The 18,328-nt window shown below is 46.4% G+C and overlaps 3 protein-coding genes across 4 annotated transcripts; 2 read left to right on the top strand and 1 right to left on the bottom strand.

Moving 5' to 3' along the window:
* Positions 1-6,563: 6,563 nt before the first annotated feature.
* Positions 6,564-7,186, top strand: LOC120650520 (molybdate transporter 1-like). The gene has a single exon (XM_039927673.1). The coding sequence runs from the start codon at positions 6,590-6,592 to the stop codon at positions 6,950-6,952; it is 363 nt and encodes a 120-aa protein (XP_039783607.1). The 5' UTR covers positions 6,564-6,589; the 3' UTR covers positions 6,953-7,186.
* Positions 7,187-7,411: 225 nt separating this feature from the next.
* Positions 7,412-11,496, bottom strand: LOC120650519 (protein FATTY ACID EXPORT 5-like). 2 transcript variants are annotated; one of them, XM_039927672.1, is made up of 4 exons: positions 11,338-11,493; positions 11,091-11,307; positions 8,062-8,149; positions 7,412-7,668 (listed from the first exon to the last, which is right to left on the bottom strand). In XM_039927672.1, exons 2-4 carry the CDS (start codon positions 11,287-11,289, stop codon positions 7,596-7,598), a joined length of 360 nt encoding a protein of 119 aa, XP_039783606.1. In that variant the 5' UTR covers positions 11,290-11,307; positions 11,338-11,493; the 3' UTR covers positions 7,412-7,595. The 2 variants fall into 2 exon arrangements, with proteins under 2 accessions (XP_039783606.1, XP_039783605.1); XM_039927671.1 differs by having other exon boundaries at positions 11,091-11,496.
* A 4,971-nt stretch (positions 11,497-16,467) lies between these two features.
* LOC120650518 lies at positions 16,468-18,298 on the top strand. Its single transcript, XM_039927670.1, has one exon. It carries the CDS (start codon positions 16,546-16,548, stop codon positions 17,953-17,955), a length of 1,410 nt encoding a protein of 469 aa, XP_039783604.1. The 5' UTR covers positions 16,468-16,545; the 3' UTR covers positions 17,956-18,298.
* The last annotated feature ends 30 nt before the right edge of the window (positions 18,299-18,328 follow it).

Genomic DNA, 18,328 nt, shown 5'->3' with positions numbered 1-18,328 from the left:
TTAGAGAAACCAGTAACTATAAATCATGCATAAATTTTTTACTAACGCTCAAACATATAATGGTTAGCACACCATAAAAATTGCACCGTAATTGGACCATGTAAACTGCATCCATGAATTAATTACAAAAAAATATAGATTTAAAGCTACATAAAAAATTTTATAATAAAGTACATCATATCATTTATTCACTGCATAGATCTACTCATACGGAGTCTACTAAAATTGGATTTTCTATTTTATTATTTTTTATTTACTATGATTTTTAAAGATTCAGCCAAAGTAAACATAAAAGAAAAATAGAAACCACTAATAGCAAACGGCCATGGAGCTCATGTATCCGGTTTTAAAGAAACAAGGGAGCAACTATATCCTGTTTTGTAGTTGAAAGAGAAAAAACAAACTTTTGCGATATTTGGGAGAGGTAAAGAGGACTTTTTCCAAAAGAAAATGATGTCTCAACGCCGACGCTAGGAAAAAAGCTAGAAATCTTACATATCAGTATGAAACAGTAAAAATTTAGTCACCAAAGTGAGAGAGATTAGGCTAGTTGGTACGTGTGGTGAATAAGATCCTGTTTGTTTTCAGGGGCTAAAGTTTAGTTCCTGTCACATCAAAGAGAATCTTACTATTTAAGAGTATTAAATAAAATATGTTTACAAATTTTTTTGACGGATAAGTGCCAATTCGCGAGAAGAATTTAATAAGCCTAACTAATTCATAATTTGCTACAGTGATACAACAGTAACCATCTTCTAATTATGGATTAATATATCTCGTTAGATTCGTCTCACAGTTTAGCCCCAGGATTCTGCAATTATTTCTGTAATAAGAATTTTTTTAATATCTCAAAATAGTAATTTTTTTGATATGATAGGGACTAAAGTTTAGTCCCTGGATCCAAACAACCCCTAAGGGCAGCAATAGCCTGCTGTAGCATCATCATACAATTTACCTGAAGGAAGCTGCTAGCCGACAGCCTTTTCTTGACTTGTTAGTCGTATGCAAATTACCCTGCAACCTGTAGTTGACGTAGCTTGTCGAGGTCGTTGTCTACTACCAAGCTACCAATGCACACCGAGAAGACGATCACTAGAAACAAAAGAACTGCAGACCTTACCAAGGCGTTTAGTGGTTTGAACACATGAACTTTGATGCTTCAGAATATAATTATTGTAGGACCCTTTATTAGAGCCCCTCCAAAGTCTAAACCTGGTATAGCAGTAGCTTAACCTTGATGTATACGGACCATGTGTTTCAAAAGCCCATCAACACACTACTACAAAAAACTATTTATGGGGATACATTTTTCAGGCCAATCACACTTCGGGGCCAGCCTTGAAAATAATAATCAAGTAGACCCTCCTATCGACGAGGGTTTGTTCGCATATAGAGAGAGAGGCAGGTTTTTCCATTTAGTGATTTAGACATCAAATTAGCTCAAATTTTCAAGCAAACTTATTTCAAATGAGTATATTCACAAGATTTCTCACATTATTATGTAGCAACAATGTCAAGTTTTTAGGCTCTAGAGGTTTGCTATGAAGACTTTTGATCTAACATTGAGGGGTGGTGGTGGTGGATGATCTACACTTGAATGGGAGACTAGTTAGACTATAGACTAGACCTACAGTTAGCCCAATAATAGGCCATGTAACACATGCTACGTTCTTTTCTTCTTCGAGGAACCTGACTGCCACGAAGTAAAAAAAGCAATGGGCACAGCTAAGTAAATGGGTCCAAACCGACGAGGAAGGCCGAGAAACTTTAGTAGTTGTTTCCGAGAAGCTTTAGTAGTTGCTTCCTTCTTCTAACATCTTCTTAATGTGAATCTTCTTTTTAATATAATTAGCAGCTCTTCTCCTGGTAGTTCTTGTTTTTTTAAAAAAAAGGCATGAACAAAACTGTGTGTTACGCGCATACACATATATATCTTCTTAAAAAAATATGTCACTCATATGGTGTTTGACTTCCATCTTGGTGGTGGTGTTGATCACTCATTTTCATGGGCCTTGAGATGCGTGGCGGCAGATGCCATTCCCTACTCTTCAGCAGCTTCCTGCTGCCACTTCAATCACTTTCTCGAGACGGCGACAATAGGCAGTAGGGCTAGTGTAAGGAACATGGCACTATTTATGCCATTTCGAGTGATTTTGGTGATCGAATGACAACACAACACTTGGACTAATATGATTGTTAAGATGATCATTCTCAGGCTTTTAGATTCAAGTGATGACAAACAGAAAGACAAAATAGGCGTAGCAAGGCCCGAAGGGCAGCCCCTACGGGGGTTCCGCTACCCGGTTAGCGGACGGGGGTCGAGGGGGAGCCGCCCCTCGCGGGTCTCAGGGCAGCGCCCTGAAACCTCTTCGGTCAGTAGCACCGGAAGAACCGACGCCATGGGCATCGGAGCATCCGATGGTAGTCGGAAGAACCGACGTCATGGTAATTTGGTGCAGAAGGGAGTCGAAGCCAAGTCAGCCTATAGGCACCGGTTGAACCGACGGGTCAAAAAAAGGCATCGGTGCATTGGGCGTCCTATGTTCCAGAGACGATACAAGTCGCGCAAGAGACAAGTCTTCAGCACCGGTTGAACCGGTGTGGCATCGGTGCATACCATCGGTGTAATGACGCCAGCGCACAGGAGAAGATCCTTAAGCACCGGATGAACCGGTGATGCATCGGTACAAAGCATCGGTTCAACCGGTGGCAACTGTGTCAGCTGTCACAAGTTCAACGGCTACTTCGTGTTATGTGTGACCGGTTGAACCGACGCTACCCCTGCCAGAGGCATCGGTTATTCCGGTGATACGCAGATTTTCAGCTGACCGTTGGAGCAACGGCTACAAGACTTGGTGGCCTATATATACGCCTCACCCCGGCCATTTGAAGATTGCTGGAGTCCCAAGACACCTCATACACATTCAAGAACATCTCCAAGCCATACAAGAGCTCATAGATCATATCCTTAGCTTATAGCACTAGCTTTGTAAAGTGTGAGTGCTAGATTAGCTCTTAGTGAGTGTCATTGCAAGGCCTTGAGTCTTTGTGCTGTGGTTCTCTAGTGAACCAAAACAAGAGCTTGGTGCGCCGGCACCTTGGAGCGTGAAGCTCATCGGCAACGTCATCGACCCTCCGACTTGGTGTGGAGCGGCGACGACATCCTTGTGCGGGGGACGTGGAGACCCCATCCTTTGTGGAGAAGCTCCTTAGTGGAACCCGGGGCCAAGGTGACCGTGATTGTGTTCACGGAAGAGACTTGGTGGCCGAGTAGCAATACTCTTAGTGAGTGCTACAACAACGTGGATGTAGGTGTGCCTTTGTGGCTAACCGAATCACGGGATAAATACCCGCGTCAAGAGTTTGCTATCCTGATCTTTAAGCTTCCGCATTTCATTCTAGCAATTTGTGTGCCTTTACTTTTATAGAATAATTTCTTGATAGGAAAGGCTATAGGTTGCTAAACTCTTTTGGGGTAGGGTTTTCACACTAGAACAACGTAGTTGCACATCTAGATAGCATGTTTTAGTTTAAGTTTTGTGCAAACTAGTTGGAGCTATAGGTCTAAATTTTTAGAGTGCCTAATTCACCCCCTCCCCCTCTTAGGCTAGAGCACCCGATCACTTTCAGCTAGCTGTATGTAGCATGATCACAGCCCAGCAGAAGATTTGGAATTCCCTTGCCGTCTCGTCCCTTCCCTTCCTTTATTTCATTTCCACCCAGAAAAAGACACAATACTCCTCCTAGTATTTGCATCTGCTTATTAACAGACGGACGGCTCGTAATCAGTCTCGATCTGTTGCGGTTTTGGCATCGAATCCAATCGATGGAATGGAATGTGTCGTCGAGCCTTTGCATTGGTGCTGCTGGAGTGCTAAATTTACATCCAATCAACCTGTCTGGATCCCCTACAGTTTCAAAAATAATGCATGATTATATTTTTTTTGAGACTACACAGTACAACTTAAATTTGAGGTGCTACCGAAGATCTCGTAATCATAGGTCTGCTTGGCGGCGGCGGCACCGGCACCGGCGGCGCCTTGCCTGCCTCTTTGGGTCATTGCGCCCCCACCCCGGTGGCGGTGACGCTGAATTCATGGCCAGTGGGGCCAGTTTCGGCTTCGCCGGAGGGTCCTGTTCCGGCTTCGTCTGTGCGGCCGGCGGAGTTAGCCTGGTGGGAGGTAGGTTGCTCAGCTGGCGGCCTACGGCTTCAAGCAGACTGCTGGCTTGGGACCGGCAGCGAGCAGGGCATTAGCTTCGGCGATGGCCAACTTTTTACGCTGGCGTGCGGATCTTTGCTTGGTGAGCGCAAGGAGAAATCTCAGCCGGCGTCAAGCCGCCCAGCAACGGTACTGCTTGTTACAGGGCGTTTCTCGTTGGAGGTTTGTCGATGTGCTAACCTAATTGCAGATCCGTAAATATCGAGTGACATGAGAAACCGTTTGAGGATATTTTATCCGGCGTAGCGCTGGTGCATTGGTGACACTATTTGGTGCCATTTCCTCCTTAGAGGCGATGTTGATATATCATCCTATCCTTGCGCCAAGGGAAGGTTTATGTGAAGAGGATAAGCTACAGACCATTCGGATATCAAGCTTCTAAACTCGTGATTACAGTGCAAGATTGAAGCGAGAACGAAGAAAAAATTTGAAGCTTAGTCTTCTAAATTTTTTTCTTTATTTTATTAATTTTTCTTGTTTTTTTCTAAATAAAATAAAACTACTTATATTTATGAGAATTTCTCTCATCAAAATACAGCTTGCCGTAGCCGTTGCTACAAAAGGAGGAAGATCGCTCCGTGGACGACGTTGTATGCCTGCCTCTTAGGGGTTCCCATGGGGCACTGCGCGCATGCTAACTACTTGCCCATCGTCCGTTCCTTGCAAAGTTGTCTTAGCATTAATTCTCTTCTATACTAGTACGTCATGAAGTTGACCTGTACTCTAGCAGTATAAAAGTGCATATTCCATGAAGGATGCTGTCAACTGAGATGAGGTGAGATAAGGGAACACCTACACTGGATAAATTCATGCCTTCGATCTGTTTTTTTTTATATATATATATAAGCATCCTGTCTTCTGTTGTGTGTTAACTTGACAGCATCAATCAAATTGTATACGCGCTGCGTTGGGAGGATAACATTGTTGTCTTCTGTACTTGGAGTAGTTTTATTTTTGGGTAATAAATTGTCGTCTCGATGCCTGGAACCAAAAATGAAAAAAAAACGAGAGAAACATTCTTCAGTTTTCACTGATGGTAGTACATGTCTCAGATTTTTCTTTAGGTGGACGCATCCGACTCAGAGACTCCACACCAGACACCACCAAGAAAGAGCTAGTGCATTAGGGTGGTTATTATTAGCTTTTTTTTGGTCTTGCCCTTGTTAATTTGCAGCTTAGTTGAATGTGTTTATTTGATGCATACTATCTTCTCTGTTTGCCTTAAAAGATCGTATTCCCTCAGTTCCAAATTATAGGTCGTTTGATTTTTTAAACCTCAAGTTTGACCACTCGTCTTATTCAAAAATTTTATGCAAATATAGTCAAATTTAAGTCATTATTTGAAGAATTTAGCCACAACTAAAAAAAGTGATATTTTATACAAATTTTTAAATAAGACGAGTGGTTAAATTTGAGGTCAAAAAAGTCAAATGATTTATAATTTGGAGCAGAGGGAGTATGAAAAATCCTATCTACTGACGCCAACAACAAATCCCAGGTGGCTCAGGTCCGATCACTAAAATGGAACATATGGTGATGTCAGAACAGAATTAGAACAGAACATGAACCAGGTGCCTTCACCTCTTCTCACTTCCGTGTATAGTCATCATGGTTATTTGTTCAACCGAATCAATCCGTCGTTTCTTTTTTGTTCTCATGCTCGTCAAGTTCTTCTCCACTGTTTCAGAAAGAAAAAGAAAAATATATAAACGGCAGGTTTTTTTATCATATTCAGTGACGTGGCCACGTGGGTGAATGTATATTCGAACTGAGCACACATTCTGACGGATAACCATGTCATCAGGCTTTGACTTTTGGTGTAAACATGAAGCAAATATAAATCCTACACGAAGGATCGCAGTGCATTGTACTCCTAGCTAGTCACGACGATGCAAACAAAAAAATCGTGAAAAAAATGGTCTACGCTTCAAAGATCGAAAACAAAAAATTGATCCGCGTATCATAAAGGAAAATGAATATGAACTGAGGGAGTGCGTGAAAGCGAACCTTGGTGAGGCGAGCAAGTTAAGCCGATAATCGATCAAGACGAGCTCAACAAACCGCCGCCTATAAATCCTGCGGCGTCGCCGCTATTTCGTCTCATCACCAGGTGATCAGAGGCGAGGTCGAGCCATGGTGACCACCGTGAACCCTGACCCGGAAGCGGCGGCCGCTATTTCTTCCCGCGGGAGGCGTGGAAGCGGGGGTTCCTCAAGGGCGCGGTGCCGCAGATCCCGCTGTCCGTGCTCAACTCGGTGGTGGCGGTGTGCAAGCTGACGCGCGACCTGTTCCCGGAGAAGGCGGCGTCGGCGACGTCGGTGTCGGTGACGACGGGCGCCATGAACCTGGTGGGGTGCTGGTTAGGCGCCATGCCGTGCTGCCACGGCGCCGGCGGGCTGGCGGGGCAGTACAAGTTCGGCGGGCGGAGCGGCGGGTGCGTGGCGGCGCTGGGCGCGCTGAAGCTGACGCTGGGGCTGGCTCTGGGCGGCTCCATGCTGCGCGTGCTGGCGGAGTTCCCCGTGGGGCTCCTCGGCGTGCTGCTGCTCTTCGCCGGCGTCAAGCTCGCCGTCGCTGCCAGAGACATGGCCTCCAAGGCCGAGGCGTTCGTCATGCTGCTCTGCACTGCCGTGTCGCTCGTCGGCTCCAGCGCCGCGCTGGGCTTCCTCTGCGGCATGGTCGCGCACGGCCTGCTCATGCTCAGGGCATGGGCGATGGGGGTCAGGCTGAGCTAGTCACTAAGCAGCTAGCGCCAGTGATCCTCATTCAGGATCAGGTCGTGTGTGTTGTAAATTGTGTGTGAATTGCTCTTACTATGATTGTGAGTGATTCTGTGTCTGCATAATGTCCCAATCCTGTCACTTCTCGTTGACTGGGCAATTTCATCTTCAACAAGGTTATCACTACAGCCCTCTCCATGGCTGAATGAACAAGGGTGATGCTTCTTCCGCGGCTGCACATCGCCGCCTCTTGCTCTCGCTTTGTGCTTGTAACATGAAGCTCCTAGCGTGCTGCCTTTCTCAGGAGAATTGGATATATGATATCTGAAAAGGGTTCTTCTTTCTCTGCTGCCTCCACAAGGGCAAGGCAGAGAAAGATAGATTACTCGGGTCACAGCCCCGACCCCCACAAACAGCTTCCACGGTTTCACCCACCACAAGCAGCAGACACCATGATCAATCACACGCGCCACGTTCGTTTTGTGAATCACATCTTTAATCTTTATTTCTTGTACAAAGTTCAGAGATCCATGGTACAATCTAACAGAATTACAAATGGAGAGCATCACTAGTCCCTCAAGTTACCGTGCAACTAGACAACACAATCGGTCGTGATCTTTGAGTTCAATCAAACATATATTACAAGTTAAACATTGGTTTACTCTTTCTTTGGTGGGATGTGGTTGCCGCCAGTTGCAATCTTGAATAGATAGAATGCAGACATCACGGCGCTGCAAGGAAAACATCACGTTAGCTCAGTGAAGCTATTTTTTATTTGCAGGAGGAAAACAAATGGCAGTGTGTAAAAAAACCCAAGTGTTGCATCCAAAATGTCCTCCTGAGGCGCCGGTGCGTAGTGGGGTTCTTGAGCAGGTCGATAATGTAAAGAGGGGTAGAGGTAGACCTAAACTGACTTGGGATGAGTCGGTTAAGAGAGACCTTAAGGATTGGAATATCTCTAAAGAGATAGCTTTGGATAGGAGCGCTTGGAGACTAGCTATCAATGTGCCTGAACCATGACCTTTATTTGTTTTGGGTTTCATCTCTAGCCTACCCCAACTTGCTTGGGAAAAAAAGCTACGTTGTTGTTGTTGTTGCATCCAAAATGTCAGGGCTGACATTACCTGAGACCAGCAACAACACCAGCTGGCATTATCTTCGAAGTTTCTAGGTATCTCTGTCCCATAACGTAGGTCAAGGCGAATGCACAAACTGTTTGGCATAAAAAAAGTTGCAGTTAGCACAGAATCGATAAGCGTCAAAGCAATTTGCAGGCAGGCGCTGAAAGGTATCTCATTCGTTCATTATGCACTCAGCAATTGATATTTCGTCTAAGAGCACAATGCCTCAGTGAATCCTAATTATGGTTTCTAACAAAAGTTACCATGTTAGGTAACAAGAACTGACAATCTTTAAAATACAAAATATGCCCAAAACATTTGAACACTAGCAAGATAGGCAATCATAAATGTGGTGCTAAGGTAGCCATGTTGCAGTCAATGCTTTTAAAGCATTATTGAATCCAACACAGCAGGGGGCATAATCTAATAATGGGCCCTCTTGTGAGGCCTCGGGACTTCAATTGAGATTAAACTTTAAAGATGTGGATGATCCTATACAGGATTCCATATGCAATAACTGTTCGCTACGGAGGATTCAGCCCTGGACTAGGATTTTAGATCCCCCCTCCCCCTATTTCAATAAGTAAGTAATTCTGCAAACTTTCGTAGACTCAAGAGAACATGAAATTGTTTTGGCAGTTTCTTGGGATGAATCACAAAATTGCAAAAAAAGGAAGAACTGAATTGTCCAACAGAATTTTATAAAGGAATAATTAGGGACTCAAAATCAAAATGCTCATAAAAATGCTTGGCCAAAGACAATTAACACAAATTAATGGGGCAGTGAGCAGAATCTGTTGACATCCTTGCAAATGTAACACATATAAACTATAAGGGTGTTAGCCGGACATTTAGTCAAATACATTTCAAGTAACAGAGGGCGACGTAGCGGGTGCAGTTATATGTCACTTAAGATGATATATAAAGGTTGTGAGGTGTTGTTAGTGTGCTGAAACAATTGGACTGGAGAGTCAGCCATAGGAGGGACAATAGTTACTATTCTCTTCAGATAGTTGGTGTACTTCTAGGACTGAAGTTATCGATCTGTCAAAGTTTAGATGGAAATGAAAATCTGAGAAATGCAGAGTGGGCAAAACTATTTAAAACTGAAATAATTTTTTTTTTCAAAGCAGATGTTGTCGGCTGTGGACTTTTTTGGGACAGATAAGGTCCAATTTCAAAAACTTGCAAGTGCAACTGTACTCATGACAAACATGAAGGCCCTATGTGTTCCTGCAAATTCCACTTAACTGCTAGTAAATTCCACACACTTCTAATTCCTATACATGCAGGTTGCGTGGTGTTGGACTGTGAATAGAACTACAGGAGTACATGTATGGATCTATCCCTGTTCATACCACGAAAAGCAAGAATATTTCGCTTCATGTCTCATATCGGAACAAAACTGTGTGAATGCTCACGAAACTGGCCATTAAGAAGCCGTTACAAACCTTGAGTTAAAAGATAGTAAATAGTATGTCCGCGGCATTGATGATTTTCTACTCTATATACCAGTCAGTAATCAGAGGATGATTTGATATACTAAAAGAACTGATATCATGCCAAAAGCAATTGATATACCCAGATAAAGCATCAGGAGGAACCAAATGACCATTAAGTTGGCATTGACATGGCATAACCTATTGGTATAATTCAATGCAGCATTTTAAACAAACTCACTCCTATCAGCCATGAGCACACACCCAGTGTGTTGCTATGATTGGAGCCCAAGGAGCTTTTAGCTATGAAGAAACAGCTGATGTTGCAGCAAACTAATGTCCTCATGTTCCGAATGAGGCAACAAGCAAGAGGCTCTGACGATGAGCAATACAAACCACACTGAAAGGTTATGGAGCTATTGGCGGCGGAGGTGCAATCACCCACTGTGTAGACCCTTTCCACACCTGTACTATTGAGACAGCAGCAAAAGGAAACAAATTTGCAGGGATCCCTGAGACCACCGCTGCACCGCATGGTGTTTGAACTGTCAGCAAAAGGACAGTTGTGTGCATTTCTCATACTTTCGACACAACCGACACGGGATATCCGCGAGCATTTCCGACTGCTTAGGCTTGCTCCAACGGCACCCTGTAAACCGCCCCCCACCGTATGTAGGGGGAGCTTTGGGGGGAAATTCCCTCCAACGGTTCCCCCCAAAGCTCCCCCTATATACAGGGGGAGTTGAAACTCCCCCCATATATAAGGTGAGTTCCAACTCCCCCTATATATCTAATCACACCGTTTCTTCGCGATATTAATTCTGTTTGAGCCCCTGTTATTAAAACGACGTTTTCACGACGTGAAAACGACGTTTTCACGAGAAAACGTTCATGTGAAACGGACGTTTAAACGTTAAAACGGACGTTTAAACGTTAAAACGTCCATCGTTTCATTAAAATCTACCCTCCATTCGTTTCAACGTTTTATCGTGCTAATAACCTTGGTTTGAGCCCCGTAACATGATTATTATGACAGTATAAATACTGTATGATTTTTTTTAAATTCAAAAACGATAAATAAATAGTTAGTTAATGAGTGATAGTATATAGAGGGAATAGATATGGGGGGAATGGTTGGAGAGAAGGAGTTATAGGGGGAGGAATCTTTCGGAGGAAGGTAGTAAAATATAGTAAATACTACGTTTGGGGGGAGTTGGATGGGGGGAATGGTTGGAGATAGCCTAAGGAACTCTGAAATTTGGATCCCATAAGAGGTTCCCAAACGTGTCGAGCAAGGAGGAAACCCAGAGAATACTATACTCGAACAAATCAAATCACTACACCTACCGAACAAATCAAATCGCTAGCTTATTAGTTGCCAATTTCAACAAAGAAACCGCACATCATGACGATTCGGCGTCGCATAAACCCCGCAATGGCTGCCCATCCACGACAATTAAGCTAGCGATCCGCCGCCCAATTACAAGAATCAAGTAGGTCCCTCTACTCCGAGGATACGGTCGCACAAATCAAGAAACGTAATAAGCAAACCAAAATGCGGGGCCGGGAGTGAAGCGGGGGCGCGGTGCGTACGGGTCTCGAGCGCGAGGGCGAGGTAGGAGTTGCGCCGCTTCTCGAAGGCCTTGAGGCTGACGAACCCCGCGAGGAGGAGGAGCGCGCCGGCGCCGGCGCCCCCCGCCAGGGACGCGGTGCTGCCGCGGCGGAGGTAGCCCAGCACGCCGCCTGCCAGCACGGCGAACCCGTAGGGGATCGTGAAGCAGAAGTCGTGCATCTTGCGGGGGCCTCTCTCAGTCTCTCTCTCTCTCTCTCTCTCTCTCTCTCTCTCTCTCCCAGATCTCGCGGCGTGGCTTTCTTCTTTTGGTTTGTTTTCTCCGGGGGCGCGAGGTGGGAAGGGAGGGAGGGAGGGAGGAGGAGGAAGTCGTCGTCGACCGGCTGGGTGCGCGCGTGGCGGCCCGCGGGGTTGCGGCGAAGGAGCGGGTGGCGCAGCACAGAGGCGGAGGGGCAGTCTGGTCATTTTCGGAGGGTTGGCGACCAGAAAAGTGTGCCCACCACTCGCTCGCACAGCAACACGGCACTAGCCAAATTAAAAATCCAACGTTCACATGCTCGTGGAACGTTCACATTTTATTTTTATTTATTTTTGAAGGAAAGAACGTTCACATTTTACTTTAACGAGTTTCGTTACCAACACTGCCATTCCATACGAGTTTTTAAAAAAGTTTTATGAAACTCGCACGGAATGACTTTGTTATTTTGTTAATGCACTCTTGTTTATCATTTTGCATAGAATAACTCCCTAACTATTCATGATGAACTACTCTGCCCCCAACTATAAAACCGGATATTCTATCCCCTGAATTTTCTAAAACCGGTCAAATAACCCCCGAGGTGATTTTACTACAGTAGCACAGTTTTGTCTTATTTTTTTCCTTTTATTTATTTTTTGAAATTTTAAAAAATCATATTAAATAGCAGAAAAATTATAAAATAGAAAATATAATTTTGTTGGAATCCACATAATTATATCTACACAGTGAACATATAGTATGGTATTTTTTAATATAAAGTTTTTACCATAACTTTAAATCTATGCTTTTCTATAATTAATTAAAATAATTCATATCTCCAGCTTCTTTGGTTCAATTATGATGAAATTTTTAAGCTTGGCATATTATTGTATGTTTGAACTGTAGTAAATATTTCATACTCATTGGATCACATATAATTTAATTATAGATTTATCTAGGTTTATGCTTGTTAAATCTATGCTTTATCTATAACTAATTGTGACATCCTGAAAATTCACTAAACAAATCATGCGCTAAGTTGTTTTTCGTTGAGCTCGACTCCCCTTAAACCCTGAACCCAAGTCCCAGAGATTCTCTTGAACAACCCGACACCCGGTTTCAATTCGCGTTCCATCCATTTTTCTTCTATCCGACGCGATGCGCCGCGACCGGACGCCGCGAATCCCGCCCCCTTCTTTTTTCCTCTCTCCCCTCCGACCGCGTGCCCCACCTCCCGCAGCCGCACGCCCTGCGTGGCCGACCGCGGCCGCAGTCGCCGCTGGCGCGCACCACCCCCCTCCTCCTTTCTCCTTTCCCTCTCTCTCCCATTTTCTTTTTTTTTTCTCTATTTCTTTTTCCCATTTCTTTTTCTTTTTTTTCCTTTCTCTTTTCTCTCTCCTTCCTTCCTTTCTCCCTCCTCTGCGTCGCTCCCGAGCCGCACCCCGCGCCACCCCTCACTCCCTGCTCCCTCTCCGGCCTGCCCCGCCCCCCTGGCCGCGACGCCGCCACGCCACGGCCGCCAGCTCGCGCTCCACCCACTCCCCGCGCTCACACGCTGCTCCCCACGCACGCCTACGCGTGCGCACCCACGCACACCCGCGCGCGCTCGACGCATCGGGGCACACCGAGCGGCGCACGCTCGCCCGACTCGGCGCCGCCGCGCACGCGCGAGCGCCCCTGCACCTCGGCCACCTCCACCACGCCGCGCACCACCCAACCCTGCCGCACGTCTCGCCTCGTGGGCGCGCACGCGCACTGCTGCCCTCGCCGCGCCAGGCGCTGCTGCGCGCACGAGCTCGCTGCCCCGCTCGGCGCCGCTCGCGCGCACGCGCCGCACCGCCTTGCCCTGCACGCCACGACGCGGCCACCTGACCGGCGCCCCGCCATCACCGCCCCGCCGCACGCCGCGACGCCCGTCGCTGGCGTCTCGCCCCGGCCCCGCTCGCCCTGTGCCCACGTGCAGCCGCCGCGCCGCGCGACGCCTAGCTGCAGTGCCGCCGCAGAACCGCCGCCTCGCCGCTCGCGCCGCCGCCGTGCCGAACAGCGCCTCCCCCACGTGCTCGACGTCGGCCTCGGCGCCCACGCCCTCGCCGCACGCCGCGTCGCGACGAAGGAACGCCATTAATGGCCGCCGCAGAACTCGCGACGCCGGCCACCTACCCCGCCTCTCCACCGGCCTAATCCGGCTATAAAAGGCCCCCACGACGTCGCCGTCCCTCCCCAAACCCGGCCGCCACTCCCAGCACCCCTCCCTGCTTCCCTAGCACCGCCACCAGAGCCGCCAAGCGCCGCCGCCGCCTGCCCTCGTGAAGCCGCCGCCTCACTCCACCATAGCCCGAGCTAGGTAGGGGAATCGGAGCTCCTCCCTCCCCTCTCCCTTTTCTCTCTCTCCCCGGTCGCCGCCGTCGCCCAGGCTGCCCGAATCGGGCCGCCGCCGGCGAGCCGACGCCCCTCCCCTGTTCTGCGATGGGAGGGAGGGGATGAGTGGTCATTTTGCGTTTAGGCCCTCCCTCTCCTCCCAATCTAATAAGGACCCTTTTTCCATTATAACCCTTTTTCCAAAAACACCCTCCCTGTTCTCATATTTTGCAAACAAACCCTCCATTATTCAAACTTAATAATAACCAGACCCCTACACTATTCTAATAAGCCCAAATATTCTTAGAAAATCATAAACAGGCCCCGGGTTCTCCCGAATTAATTACAAATAGGCCCCTGACCCCTTAACCGACCCACAAACCCTTATAAAACCCATCATTTCATGTAACAAACGACCTCTGTTCAACCCGAAACTTCACCACGCCTCTCATAACTAAGTCTTGGCCATGCCTTTAGGAAACCATTCAAAGATGTTACTTCTATCTCCGTATTTTATGCGTTTCCGATTCGAGCTCAACGATAGGTCTTTGTATTGATTGGATGCTTGTTTGTGTGTGCTGAAGACCGCGGAGTGAACGAAGGAGAGCCCGTCAACGAGCAGTTCTGTGAGCAGGAGAACGAGGACCAGTTCCGCGACCCCGAGCCCGAAGGACAGGACTTCCCCGAAGGCTACGAAGACGGCAAGTTCAATCCCATCCTTTGATGCATGTTTCTGTCCTAGTTTTTATGAACACAACCCAATGGCCTGTTTTATAAAGTTGCATATGTTTTACTTGCATGAAAACACGGTTGGATAGCCACCCCTTGATTTGTGTTGACCATTCCTTGACCACCTAGATTAATGTCTGATTTTGCTTGGACGTTAATCGATATTAGAACGCTTAGGACTCTACTCATAATATAATTTATTTGATAAAGAAAATGTGTGCGTGTGGGGAGGGAATAAAATGTGGATTTTCGAAAGATGAGTATGGGCGAGATGGACGGTATTTCTGCGTGATTTGCCGATTGGTGTGCTTGTGCCTGTGTGGCAAGGCAAAGAAGGGAGATATCCATCTTGTCGCGTCTAAGGACCGAGTTGGTGTGTCATCTCACCTAACTCCACTATCGTGCAAACCACTCGACCGTTGTATGGGCAACGGCGTAGCATAAATCCCACTAGTTGGTGTGGTAGCCATCAGGAGAGCTGAGAGCAACGGGTGACTAAGGAAAGGGATAAGCCCTGAGCGACTTATGCCCGGTTATACCTGAGTGAACGGTCGATGACCCCTTGGTGCATCCCGTGATGGCTAGTCAGGCTTAGCTATGGTGGGTAATGGCGATGTTGGGATCTACACCGACACGACGGTGTTCGAGTTGTGGTATCCTACTTGTGGGCAAAGTTGCACACCTCTGCAGAGCTATGAATCTATTCGAATAGTCCGTGCCCACGGTATTGGGCGAGTTACGGTGTGGTCACATAACTAGTGTTTCTTTGGGATGGGCTGGTGTGAGTTGTTTTGGATTTGTGTCCGGCCGTTGTGCCGTGTGCTACGACGGACGGGGAGTCCGGTGGCAGATTTAAGATGTGAATTCCGTGTCGCTACAAAAACCGGTTTCCTAAAGGGACTTTCTTTAAAATCAACCCTGCTTAAAATATCGTTTTTCTGTAAATTAAACCATAACCTTACCCTTGATTTACCTATGCATATTATCCTGTTTTAACCCCCCTCCGTGGGTGTGGTTGGACTTGCTGAGTACGTTTGTACTCACCCCACTCTTACTTTTTACAGAAGAAGACCCGGACTTCGTACCAGACGACGCCGAGTAGGGTTATCGTTCTACACCCAACCTTGCCTGTGGAACCGGCCCTGTTGAGATGCCTCCGCTGTCGCAGTACTCTGAGCCCGTAGTAGACCCTATGTGGTTCGCGGTCTGGTGTTATGTCGTAACCTGGTTAATTATTATTATCATCTGTATCGAGTGTCCGCCAAGGTTTGTAAGGTTTTGAACCATCTGATGTAATAAATGTGGCATCAGCCTCCTGGGACTGATGTTTTGTATCACATTTAAGTCTTCTCTTATGAGGGGACGCTTCACTAATTTATATGTGATCCAATAAATATGAAATTTTTACTATAGTTCAAGCATAAAATAATTTGCCAACAATAAAAATTTCAGCACAATTGGACCATAGAAGCTCCACCTATAAATTGTTTTAATTAATTATAGAAAAGTATATATCTAAAACTACGACAAAAACTTTATATTAAAGAATATAATATTATGTATTCACTGTGTAGATCTACTCATGTGGAGTCGAACAAAATTAATTTTTTAATTTATAATTTTTCTACAATTTACTATGATTTTTAAAACATTCAAGGAAAATAAAAAAAAGATAAAACCATTGTTATGGCAAAACCACCTTCCAAAACCATCTAGGAGGTTATTTGATTGGTTTTAGAAAGTTCAGGGGTAGAATATTCAATTTTATAGTTTGGGAGTGAAAGTAGTCCAACTTAAATAGTGGGGGAGGAAGGGGTTACATAGACTTTTTCCTTTGCATATTTACTCAAGTCTATGATCAGATAAAGTTATGAGATCTATAGGAGCATTATTTGTTTTATTTACTATCTTCCAAATATTAAGAATAAAAATATAAGCATATAACTATCTTTCATTTTTTTAGGAGAGCCAAATCATACAAATTTGAATTTCCTTGCTTTCCAAATCTTTCATAAATCCAAACAAAAACATTCCCCAATACTGTATCTTTGAGGCTCCAAAACCCTAAACTCGGCCAAGCGCCCAAACCCACAACAAAGCGCCGACACCTCTCCTCACCCGGGCGGCCGCCGCCTGTCCCCTTCAGCCCACCCATGGCGGCGGCGAGCCAGAGTGACGCGCCCCGGCGGGAGCCCGGCCAGCGCCGTCCCATGTGCGGCGTCTGCGCGAAGCCCCTGCGCCTCTGCCTCTGCGGCCGCCTCCGCTCCCCGCCGGTGGACACCGCCGTCGGCGTCACCGTGCTGCAGCACGCGATGGAGGCCCACCACCCGCTCAACTCCACCCGCGTCGCGCGCCTCGGCCTCCGCAACCTCGCCGTCGCCCAGGTCACCGACGTCAACCACCGCGCCCACTTCATCCTCACCACGCTCGAAGCCGGCGGCGCCACGGCGTCGGGTCCTGGAGGCGGTCCTTTAACCGCCCGTTCCGGAAATCTTGCATTTCCTCGTGATGGGGCTTGTGGGAAATCAGATGGACAAGTTGGTGCGAGCTGCGATTTTGAGGAGCCGTGGTTGAAACCCTCTGGTGATTTGGGTGTGGAAGACGTCAATTTTGGTGGTAGTGCTACAAGGGACACTTTGAATCTTGGGGACGGCCATGACGGGATCTTCTGTGATTTCGTAGGAGAGGTTGATTCTCCTGATTGTGCCCACAATGGATTCGAGAAGATGAAGAGTGATGGACAACCTGCAGATCTTGAAAGGCCTAGCTCTGCTGCAAACCAGATAGGGAACTCTGCTGTTGATTCCGTTAAAGGTGAAACCAATCATCGAAGTGAGGTGGGGGTGACATCTAAGGTAAATGGTAATTTGCATCTTTCTGTAGTAGCAAATGGCTCAGAAGTTCATAGGATGTCCAATGATTGCAACGGTATAGGTGTAGAAAAAATTGAAGTTGGTACTGATATTGGGCAAGATTGGACCAGGAAAAGCATGGATAAGTGCACTATTGCATTCACAGACAAGGAACTAAGGATTGATATTGAGCGTGGTGTGAAACCAAAAATCAGATGGTTATCAAGAGGCCCGCTTGGTGAAGCAGCTGTCTCAAATGGTTTTGTTGTGACAAAGGTACAAAAGAAGAAATGTAAACTCACTGGGGAAGTAACAGAGTTTGAGGAATTCTCAATCACCATACCGCCAAAATCAGCTCTGCTATTTCCGTGCCAGCGGGCAATCAGCGTTGATGCTTCAGGTTGTCAGGTACAGCATTTGATTGTGCTGGATGGCACTTGGGCAAAGGCACAAAGGATGTACCATGAGAATCCATGGTTACAACTTCTGCCGCATGTGAAGCTGGAGTCAGATAGGGTTAGCTTGTATAGTGAGGTGAGGCATGAGCCAAGGGCTGGGTGCTTGTCTACTATTGAGAGCATAGTTGTTGCCATGAGGAAACTGGGAGAGGATTCAAAGGGATTGGATGATCTCCTGGATGTTTTTGAGTCAATGATTGCTGATCAGCGGCGATGCAAGGATGAGAATGTGAAGCAAAAGCTGAAGTCCTAATCGTAAAAACAGGTCCTATCGGTAGCCTGTTGTCTAACTTCCTGATGACCTCTGGATGCATTTTTCAGTCCAGATGGCATATATTTGTTACTTCATACTGAGAACTTTTCATTGCTACAAATTCATAGGAGATGTTTTTTTTATTTAAGCTTTATCTCCATTTCCTGGATACAGGGCAGAGCATATCATTGTTGTTTTAACCTTACCTATGATCAGATGTAACTCTTTTTTCATTACTGCTAAGCTGGCATGCTCAACTACGTTGTATTAGAATTGGACCGATGGTACTCCCTTGAACGGGATGATGATTCATCATATATGTAATGTGGCACTGCATATCTTCTACCTTTTTTTTTCTCCTGTTCTGCAAAAA

The sequence above is a fragment of the Panicum virgatum genome, chromosome 9K (assembly GCF_016808335.1).
Source record: "Panicum virgatum strain AP13 chromosome 9K, P.virgatum_v5, whole genome shotgun sequence".
NCBI classification, from domain to species: domain Eukaryota; kingdom Viridiplantae; phylum Streptophyta; class Magnoliopsida; order Poales; family Poaceae; genus Panicum; species Panicum virgatum.
The sequence above is the reverse complement of the archived record's forward strand: the minus strand, read 5'-3'. Positions and strand labels throughout refer to the sequence as shown.